This window comes from Sciurus carolinensis, chromosome 2 (assembly GCF_902686445.1).
Source record: "Sciurus carolinensis chromosome 2, mSciCar1.2, whole genome shotgun sequence".
Classification (NCBI taxonomy): Eukaryota; Metazoa; Chordata; class Mammalia; order Rodentia; family Sciuridae; genus Sciurus; species Sciurus carolinensis.
Window position 1 is genome coordinate 138,970,060 of NC_062214.1, and position 10,873 is coordinate 138,980,932.

The following is a 10,873-nucleotide window of genomic DNA, read 5'->3' on the forward strand; positions in this document are numbered from 1 at the left end:
AACAATATTTGATTTCACAGTGGAAAAACTCAAAGGAAACACAAAAGGCTTAAGGTCATGCAAGAAAATTGAAGTAAACCTTACTGGGAATAAAGAATTTTTAAAAATCTCAATTCTTGGACTATTTAATCACTCTATCTGCCCACTTTAATTTCTTTCACTGCCTTTTACTGACCACATGTTCATTTAAATCATAGATGAAACAATTTTGTTTTAGGTAATTTTCCTGTTTGTCATTCATATTGTTTCAAAATTTGAAAAATATAATATTCAGAAGATCCGTTTTGGATTTAGTTAAGTGAATGAAAATAAGAGAAATCCTTTTTTTTTGTTAACATTTGATTTATTTAAAGTCCTTAACTGCAAATGATCAAGAACATATTCCACGGCTTAAAATCTGGTATTATTTTTGTTATTTAAATCAAAATATTTTAATTACAATCACATTGATAAAATTAACATTTTAATTGTAATTTTAACCATCATTTAAAGCAATTTCAGCTGTAAAGAAAAAGAATAAACCATGCAATAAATTAACATTGAGAAGGCAAAAAGGAATAATAATGAAACCCGTCTGGCTATACTAACACCATATCCAACTGTGGAAAGTGCATTAACACTGGATGAAACAAGCACACGATGGCAATAATTAAAATGGCCACAATCAATAGGATTTTGGAATCTTGGACCAATTTTTGAAACACAGCTCCCTATTAATGTCTCTCTTCTCCAACATTGTGATATTCTGTTTTTGTGGGGAAATATCCTTTAAATGGTGTACATTCACAGAATCTAATTTTATACCTTATGTGACCTCAGAATGACATGACCATGGCACTCTGCAAATCAAGGAGCAGAGTTCTTGAGGAGGGCAATTCCTGAGGAATCAATTCCCAGGCCCATATATTGGGAGAGAACAAGGGGGTAGAGTCCTTGTAACTTCTTGGTCAGGCAACTCTTTAAAATGTAGAATGTATATTACCTACCTATTAACCTCTATATGTTATGTAAATATATGGAGAATGTCTACATATCTGAGCATAATTAAGTCCATAGACAGTATATGTGTATTTCATTTAAAGACAACTGCTATCTGGATCAGAAATGTAAGCTGAAAAACAAATGGCTCTGATGTTTATTCTGTTTATGTTTCGTTGCATAACTGCAGAAATCTTTCAATACTTCCTAGAGCCCCTAGTGTCTACTTGTTTCTTACCATTTCAATTCTTATGGTTAAGAGTATTGCCACAGACCTGTAAACTCGTGCGTTGGGGTCAGGTAAGAGGGGAGAAAAAGCACAAACAAATATTTTACAAACTTGACCGTCTTTCTTTCTTTTTAAATATACCCTGCACAGACTAGAATGTGTCTGGAAGGGAAAGAGGGAAGAAAGGGAAGAGGGCAAAGAAGAAGGAAAATTTTATATATACACTTGTGGATCATTAAACTTCACAGGAAAAATTTTTGTTGCTGTGGGGTTGGTAATAATATACACAACGAGTTTTGAATACAATAATAAAGTAACAGTCCTTTCCACTGGGGAAAAATTGTGCACGAAAAATTAAAGTAGTTGGGATTTTATTATGCTGTTTTTGGTTAGGTATGTATGGTTTTGTTTGCTGTTGTTTTTTGTTTTGTTTTCTCTCTCTCTCTCTCTCTCTCTCTCTCTCTCTCTGCTACCAGCATGGCCATGCAGACAAAACCCCAGTCCCGGCAGCTAGGAAGTGTTTAGGACGGGTCTGGAATACACACCTTGGTAGTAGGCCGGCTCCAGGGCTGAGGGCTCGATGGGGCTCCTGGTGGCCACCGAGGCGCTGCCAAGCGGCAGGCTGGCGGGCAAGGCGGCGCCGTAGGGCGAGTACTGCAGTGCCTGCTCGTATGCCTTGAAGTCCAGCTTGTGCTGCTGCTCCGAGGAGGACATGAGGTTGTTGATGGAGAAGGGGTGGTTGAAGGAGTAGTGGGGATCTCCTTTCAGGTGCATCTGGGACTCGTGGGGTGCTAGGCCATGCGCTGGGTGAGAGGGGGGCACAGATGCCAGGGTCCCGGGCCCGGAGCTTATGGGGGGAGCCGACGAGGAGGCTGGAGTCTTCAACTCCGAGGCGCCCCCTGTCGCCGTCGCCCCGCTGTGGTCCAGAGTCTGGGGGCTGGCGGCGGGCCCGGGGGCCGGCGCGCCCTCTAGCTGGCCCGCCTTCCCGTGCACGCCCCGATGAAGGGGCGAGTCGGCGCTGGGTTACCCGCGCTGGAAGGGTCCTTGCGGCTTTCAGGGCCGCTCTTGGAGCCACTGCCCCCACTCCCTCCCCCGGCCCCCGGCTGCTTCTCGCACTTGAAGCGTTTCTGACGGCGCAGGTAGCAGCCGTTTTCGAACATGTTGCCGGAGTCCGGATGCAGCGTCCAGTAAGAGCCCTTGCCCGGCTTGTCCGGGGATCGTGCCACCTTGACAAAGCAGTCGTTGAAAGAGAGAGAGTGGCGGATGGAGTTCTGCCAGCGCTGCTGGTTCTGCCGGTAATAGGGGAAGAGGTCCATGATCCACTGGTAGATCTCACTTAGCGTGAGCATCTTGCTGGGCGCCTGCTGGATAGCCATGGTGATGAGCGAGATGTAGGAGTAGGGCGGCTTGGCGTGCGGGTAGCTGCGCTTGAACGTCTTGGCGTCGCTGCCTCCCCCAGCGCGGCTGCGGCCCAGGTTGGACGGAGCGTACGCCATCGGGCTCATGCATGGGTTCATGGCGGCTGCATAAGGGCCCAGGCCATTCATGGAGGCCGCCGGCTGCGCGCCCATGGCGCCCATGCCACCTGGACTCAGCGCCGTCCCCATAGCCGTCACACCTGCTGCCGTCATGCTGTTCATGGCGCCCGCTGAGCCCCCTGGCATGCCAGTCACAGCACCTGGACTCAGACCAGCCCCCAAGCCCGGGTTAGCGTAGGACATGTTGAAGGAAGCCGGGGTCATGTTGCCGCTCGTGGTCATGGTGTTCATGGTCATGTAGGTGTTCATGGAATTCATGGAACCCAGGCCTGAGTTCATGTTGCTGACCGGGACCGAGGAGTAGGCCTGCAGCGGAGACAGCGAATGAAGAGGCCCCGAAGGGCGGGGTTAGTGGTAGGCTCAGGGGGGCAGCAGGCCGGGAGCAAAACTCCTGGGCGGGGGGCAAATGGAGAGTATTTCTGAAAGTATGGGAGCCCCCCACCCAGGGCAAACTGTTAGGCGCCCTTCCCAGACCGAGCAAAGATGTCTTGCGCGGCAGGAGGAAAATCCTAACGCAGCAGGCATGAAAGACAAGCACTCACAGAAAATATGTCCCCGGGAAGATGTGTAATCGCCTTACACGCCAGACTCAGAGGTTGGCTTCCAGGGCAGCTTCACTGCCGCCTCTATCCACGCCAGGCAGTATACCAAGTCTCCACCCCAGATCAGCCTCAGCCCTTTGGGCAAATGGTCTTTAAAACTTTGAAAACAGAATTAATCTCTGACCCTTCGATTCTTCACTTCACCCCAAGGGCGCAGTGGGTTCCCCAGCCCAGCCCCCGTTGGGCAAGTGACAGTGCACCAACTTCTGCGCCCACACCTCACCCAAGGCTAGCAGTCTCAATTGTGCTAAATGGTTGTTAATGAAACTCTCCTTGATAGAGCAAACCATCCATGGCCATATAACCCCCCACCATCATTCATTTTCCAACAACTGACTTTATTGTTTTAGGAGTTTTTGCCAAATGATGCCTTTTCGTTTGTAAAAAATTATATTTAGACGTAATGTTTCCCACCTACTTGTAACAACTCTAATATTTAAAAAGGAAGCAAACTCAGAAGTTATATAGGCTTCAGAAAAATAAAACTGAAGAATTAACAGAAGGGTATTGCAGGGGTGCATCATATATATCAACCTACTACATACATTTAACATGAGTTTATATGTATACCTCTGCAAACCATTCAAAAACCTGCATTGTTACTTATTTCCAATCCCTTGCAAGTGTGAAAATTTTGGTGGCAATCTGTTGAAATAATCATCTGGGTTTTTTTTCACACACCGATAAGCTGCTGCTGATCATTTCAAAGCCTTGCCTTTGAAACTACATGAGTTGTTTTGAAAGATGTCCAAAATTAAACTCTACTTACTTTTTCTTATTGCTCTTCTACTTCCTAATTCTCAACTTCAACATGTAAAAAAGCTCTTTCTACTAAGGGGCTTAACTGGTGGATTGAGATGACTGCATCAGAATTAAACCTCTGGAAGAGTTCTGATTCCTTTAAAAATCATCAGCAAGTGAACTCTTTATCAATAGTAATTTGGGAATGAACTGGTTATTTTAAAATGTAGGGTCCAGAAATATTAAAATTAATAATTTAATAAAGAACAATAAAGTCCTCAAATTTATGTTCATTAGAAAAATAATTCCATTTGAAAACATGAGGCGAACAAATAGATTTAAATAGGAATACCCTGTAAGCTATGGTATTCAAATAAACTCAAATGAATTTGTGAATATCTCTATATCAATCCAAATTAATTGCTATGAAAATGTCTGATTCTATATTTTTTGGTCCACCGCCGTTATATGGTTCGGTTTATTTACTTTGGAGTTTATTTTCTTTCACTTTTCCCAAGATAATCCAAGGCCCAATCCAATAAGCGTAACTTTTGGGAAGTAACTGAAAGCTGTTTCCAGAAAAAATACTTTTAATAGTGGGTGATCCTGCCTGTACCTGGTTTTCTTCTCAATTCTTTTGTGCACAATGTAAAATAAAGCCCATGAACGGGCCACCAAAGGGACAATGAAGAGAAACAGGTTCTTGGCCCCGAGTTCTGGAAAAAGATTTGGCTCGCACTAGCGCCACCCAGCGGTTCTATAGAAGAATGGGCTCGCTTCTACCCAAACAGGGCTTTTGAAGAAGTTTTACAAAATTTAGGAATCGTTTCATTATTAAGACGCCCAACTTTGCAGCACAGCGCCTTTATCCGAATACGTCCGCAAATAAAAACGGTGGGACGAAGAGACCGCCCTGAAGTGTAGCTCTGGCTTTTTCAGAGTTGCTTCCAACTAGTGTCGGCGGCACCCGCGGCACCCGCGGCACCCAGGGCCGGGCTCCAGCTCCCGCTCTCTGCAGGGCAAAGACAAGTGCTTCCCAGAGCGGATGTTTTCAAAGCCCGGACTTTCCTAAAACTCTTTTGCCCGCTGCGAGCGCAGGGATCCAGCAGGGCAACAGGGCTGGCTATGAGGCCCAGCCAAAGCTGGGCCCCGACCACACCAAGACCGGCAGCCCTGGCACCGATTAGGCGCTCCCAGCCCGCCAGCCACCCTGCCTGTCCCGCGCCCACCTCGCCCCGGCCTCTGGGCTTCGGGGACGCCCTGCCGGCTACTAGCCTCTCACCTCCTGTGTGTCCGCGTAATAGCTGTTCCAGTCGCTGCTCTCATGCCCTTCCATCTTCACAGTTCCTAACATCCTGGAGCAGCCCTGCCCGATGCAACCATCCAGCCCTGTGCGAAGCGACGGGCGACCGCGCGGCGCGGGGCGGGGGGAGGGGAGCCGAAGCAGCTGCAGTCACCCGAGCGCCCGCGCGGGCCCAAAGCCACCCCGGAGAGGAGGAAGCCTGGCGCTGCGGGGCGCGGCGTGCGCGGCGGCGGCGGCGGCGCGGCGGGCGGGGGCAGCGCCGGGGGCAGGCGGCTGCCGCGGAGCGCGGCGCCGGGGAGCGCCTCCGCAGAAAGTGAGCGGGCGGCCTCTGTGAGGCGAGTGCAGTTGAGCTGATGTGGATCTTACGTCGCTCGAGTGCCCACCTCCTCGTCCTCTCCCCATTTGTCCGCGGCACAAAGACGCTCGCACCTACAAAGCCCGAGGTGCACCTGCGAGGCGGCCGCCCGCCAGTCCAGCCACTGCGCCTCCCGCCCCGCCGCGCCGCCGCCGCGCGCGCCCCCCGCGCCCCCTCCCACTGAGTCCCCTCCCCCCAAACCTGGCCCTCACTTTGTTTGCAAAGCAGTGTAATTGGTTTAAGCCCCGAGGCTAGGGAAAGAGTGAAATGGGGCGGGGGAGTGTATGTAACCCCCTTTGGAAAAGGAAAAAAGAAAAATAGGCGGGACCTTAAGGGCAGGCCAAGATTCTAGATGGGTACCCTGTAGCTGGAGAAGGGCTGGGGCGGTGGCGTCGAAGCCCAGGCTCTTGGACCGTGTGCGCTAGATGACCAAGGGGTTCCTCCCCAGAGGCACTCACCACTCTCTGAACCAGAACTGCGACGGCGTCCGGAGCCCCTCCTGCCCTTTTACCTGTTCCCTGCCTCCACCCTCCTGATTCCAGACCCAAAGTTCAACCCCGAGAGACCGGTGAATACAGACTTTATTTTTATTTTTTTCTCCCTCACTTGGGCTTCAGACTAGAAAAGGGAAAAAGACCTACTTTTGCCTCGTCACTAGAAACCCAGTCATCTGAGTCAGCCGGGCCGAGTGACGTTAGGTTGACCCGGGCTTCTGGCTAGCAGAGCGGAGGCGCTGCCACGAAACTCGTACCTGCGGCTAAGAGCAGGTGAGTCACAGCACCGTTTTATATCTTTATGACATAACTTTTTTTTTTTCCGCCTCAGTCCACTCCACTCCCCTTGTCTCTGTAGTGATCATAAAGAGGAAGAAACTGAGAGCAGATGTCTGTGTGGTAGAGCAGGCGGATCCAAGTCGGCCGTCCTTCTTCTGTCGAGCTCCTCCTCCCACCCCCCTTCGGCAGCCTGGAGGACTGAGCTGAAAGCTACCGTCTGGTTTCTGATAGGGAAAGGTCAGGGGGAGGGGACATCTCCCTAAACACAGGCGTTAGCTGGTAAAGCTAGGACCCGCGCTCGGGGACGCATCTGCACTGCTGAAGAGGTGCCAGGCCAAAGCCAGAGGCAGCCCGTAGTGGTGGGGTCTCTGACCCGGAGGTGCTGGACTAGCACTTCAAGCTCTTGCCTGGTTCCTAATGGGTCCTAGGCGGCTATGGAAAATTCTCCCTCACGCACAGCCTCTTGCCGCCCTAGAAGCTCTCTGTAGTGGAGTGCTCACATGTCCTGGAGAAAAAGACCAACCAAAGAGACTGGATGATAGGCACTGAACTGGTGATAAATTGGGAGATGGTGTATGGGTGTTTCTGAGTAGACTTTATATGTGTTTCTGAGGATGTGTAACTGAGTGTATTTCTGAGTATGAGTGATGGAGTGTGTGAGTGACCCTGTATGTGTTGCACCTGCCTGCAGAACCACTAGGTTTCCTTAAGTAGCCATAAAATAAAATCTTAACTACGACTACAAAATTCTTGTTTTGCAAAGTTTAAAAATGTGATTAATCTCATTTTAAGAAATGTGTTTTAACTTGTCTTCCATAGAGATACCTTATCACACCCCCCTTTCTTTGTTCTCTTAAATCTTTCTTCCTTGAAATCTGGCAAGAGAATCACATTAAATCCTTGAACCAAATAAATCTTTTAGATCAGCAGGGGAGCAGAGAGGGTGAAGATGTACAGTTAAGGAAATAAAAAAGATAAAAGCATTGAATTACAATTCCTTTTTGAACAAAAAGGTGGGGGACATCATTTGTGAGGGAAGGTATGAGAGTGAAATTAAATCCACCTGGAACTCAGCAGACCAAGAACCCATTCCAATGCAATCTGTGGAGGTGGGCCCATGAGTTTGTGTAAATGTACTTCAAGTGTGTGTGGGAAGCTAATTCTTTTGTGCAAAGTTCCCATCAGCAGCAGGACCTCAGTTCCAATTGCAAAGTACACTGATGCTTAGCTCCCTCAGCCTGATGTGGACTTTCAGTGTTAATGAGCTTCCTTGTTCCTTCCAGTGTGTGACTCTCCAACGCCCTCTTGGCTCTTCTACAACATCAAGCATGACTACAGTATTTTCTTTATGGGTGGTTACAACTTAGTAATAGCTTAGTGATAGCTTTTACAGGGCACGAAAATACTGCACTTTAAGGAAAAAACCGCAGTCACTCTAAAGGGGGTTCATTTTTAAATGCCAAATATTCATTTGGCTTATCTTCCAAACCTTCTAGTTTTTTTATAATCAACGTAAAATAATAATAATAAAGTCTTATTGTGTTCATAATGTGATGGTCAAAATGAAGTTTCTCCCAGGCTTCTTCAAAGTCTAAGACTGATGGTGCAGAATGGACTCTCAGCTTTAGAGCCTTGATCCAACTCTGAGGTTCCCCGGAGCGCAGACCAAAGGGATTCCCTGCGAACACAGCGCCTCCTGTCTTGGAGACCGAACGCTGGATTTTCCAGCAGGTGCCCACAGCGAGACCCCAGGAACGACTATATTGAACCCTCCACGCGTCCTGCAGACAGGGATTTTGGTTTTTAGATCTCACCGCCTAAGGCCAAGAAAAAGGAAAGATGGCAATTAGGTTTGCTTCCAGTCTCTATCTCCGTGGAAGCATTCCTAACCTAACAAATTCAGGAGGTGAAGTTCTAGTGTACACCACAGGCGGCCTAGTCAGTTTTCCTGTAGGTTAAAAGAGAATCAGCAGGGACACGCAATGTCTTTGACTAGGAACACACACACACACACACACACACACAGAGAGAGAGAGAGAGAGAGAGAGAGAGAGAGAGAGAGAGAGAGAGAGAAATGCTACTGTCTCAGGGTTGATGGCCCCCGCTGGCACCCAGGTAAAGCGTTCAGCTGCCTAACCCTGCTTTGTTTCCAACCTCTTTTCCTGATTAGGCCCTTACTCTATTGCATAACTGCTTTGTAAAGACTGCATCTTTCTTAGGGGAATTGAACCTGTCTTCAGTTCTAGGGAGGCTGAGTGAACTCAGGGCAGGGAAATCAGGAGAGCAACCACTTGGCAGTTCCTGAGACGTCCCGAGACAAACTCGCAGGGGTGAGAACCGGTCTACGGCAGCCGGGGGCAGCGGAGGTAGTGGGGAGGGCGAACTCCTCAAGTGGAGGAAGCCAGGGCAGTCGGGACCTTGGGGTGTGAGAGAACTTAAGGAGGCCGCAGACGGAGAAAGCAGCTCCGCCTTTCCCGGAAGCTCCTGCTAAGCCTTTGGGGCCTGCTCCCACCCTGTACAGACCTACCGTAGGAGGGGCGGCACAAGGTCCATTGGCTGAACCCGAGTGCCTCAGCTTACCCTTTCCCTAGATATTGACTGGGCAGGGAGAAGCAGAGGGTATGACGACTAAAGGCTAAAGGAAAGGCCAAAGTCTCCTGTCGCGGGGCCGGCTGGTGGCCTCTCCAGGCGCCTGGGCCCTACCTTTTTAGCGACTGAAGGGTGGGGACAAAAGCAGGGTCTGGGGTGGCAGGTCTCTGCTATGCCCCAGATTTCTCTCCAGGGCTTCCCTCTATGACTTTTCCTAGTCTGCCTCCTTTACCCGACGACCCTTTCCTCGTTGGGGCTGTGATCAGATCAAGACCTCCGTGGGGGCTGGGGATGTAGCTCAGTTGGTAGAGTGCTTGCTTCACATGCACAAGGCCCTGGGTTCAATCCCCAGCACCACAATTAGGAAAAAAAGAAGACGACGACGACCACGCTTGGTGCGGGGTGGTCCGAGTTTCTCCGCGGTCCCCCACCTCCCGCCCAGATAAGAAGATTAAGTCTTCCTCCTGCAAGAGAGAGAATCAGACGCAATGAAAGACCTGTGATCTTTAACTCGGTTCAAAGCCGACCCCGACTGGGACCTGGCTCAGCTCAGGAATGAGGAAGGCCAGGGACGAAGAAAGCATCTGCATGCTGTTCCGTGTGCCTGGTCTTCGGGAAGGCATCTGAGTCCCTCAGGAACGTCTGTCTTAAGCGTCCCGCCCACAACCGCTGGGGGCGCGGCGGACCGGGTTTGAGGGCCCACCGCTGCCCTGACCAGCCTGAGGTGCAGGGCCAGCATTCAAGCTCCTTTTCTTTTACTGCCTCTTCCTTCTTTGTCTTTTCTTTCCTCATACTTTCCCTTCTCTCTTCCTTCTGTCATTAAATCATTAATTAAGGAATTAATTCACAACTCACAAAACATCCAACTCCCAGTAGGTAGGCCCTCTACAACCATCTGATGGACCTTGTCTGGTCACTTTTATGCGGAGTCCTTTTACTGTTCTCGGTCGCATCCCTGGCTGTGTGTGTGTGTGTGTGTGTGTGTGTGTCCCCGTCCTTCCAATACATAACTTCCAGGACTTTCGATTATTTTGTGGTAAACAAAAAAACAACAGTCATTAGGTTTGTCTCTTCTGCTATTAATCTCGGAGGCGCCCCTGGGTTTCAGAACCTTTCCAGACTTCGCGGACCTGGCTCAGCAACAGCCGGATGTCGGAGCCGGAGCTGCTCCCCACCTGGCTTCTCCCGCGGGCGACAAAACCGTCTCTGGCCGTGAGTGAGCTTCGCCTTGCCAAAACCAACTCACATTTTCATGTATTCAAATGAGGAATGTTAGGAAGGGTGATTGGCTCTTCTTGGCAATCAACGGTCTTGGGAAGAAAAGTTAAGTGTCCCATTTGTTCCCACAGAGAAAGGGAACGTTCCTCCCTCCAGGCCGGCCCAGACAGTCGCGCATCTTGCAGCTGCGTTGTTCTCCGAGTTACCGACTTCTTTATTCATACTTGTCACCACCAGCTGGAGGACGTCTTCAGCCCCAGTCAGTCAATCGCTCGTTACCCAGTGCAGTCTTCGCTCCGTGGCGCCCACGCTATCCTTTGGTTTTTCATGTTTACTCAAAACCCGCTTGGGTGGGAATACTGGGAAAGAGACTGGAAATACGCTCTTCACACAGAGAGTTGGAAAATCAGGAGAAAACATGACCCCTGTTAGGTCTGAGTTTGAACAGAGAGGATCTAGAGCGGCTCAGGTCCTACTATGTGCCACAGACTGGGCGGGGCGCTTAGAGATCCCAGCATTTCCTCTTCACCTGCTCTTCTGGTCCAAG

General features: G+C 49.6%; 1 protein-coding gene across 1 annotated transcript; it reads right to left on the reverse strand.

Annotated features, from left to right (window-relative positions):
* Positions 1-346: 346 nt before the first annotated feature.
* Foxa1 (forkhead box A1) lies at positions 347-5,923 on the reverse strand. The gene is given in 3 exon segments (XM_047542518.1): positions 347-2,226; positions 2,229-3,051; positions 5,371-5,923. Coding segments are annotated over 3 exon segments (1,404 nt in total). The 5' UTR covers positions 5,443-5,923; the 3' UTR covers positions 347-1,717.
* Between the last annotated feature and the right edge of the window lie 4,950 nt (positions 5,924-10,873).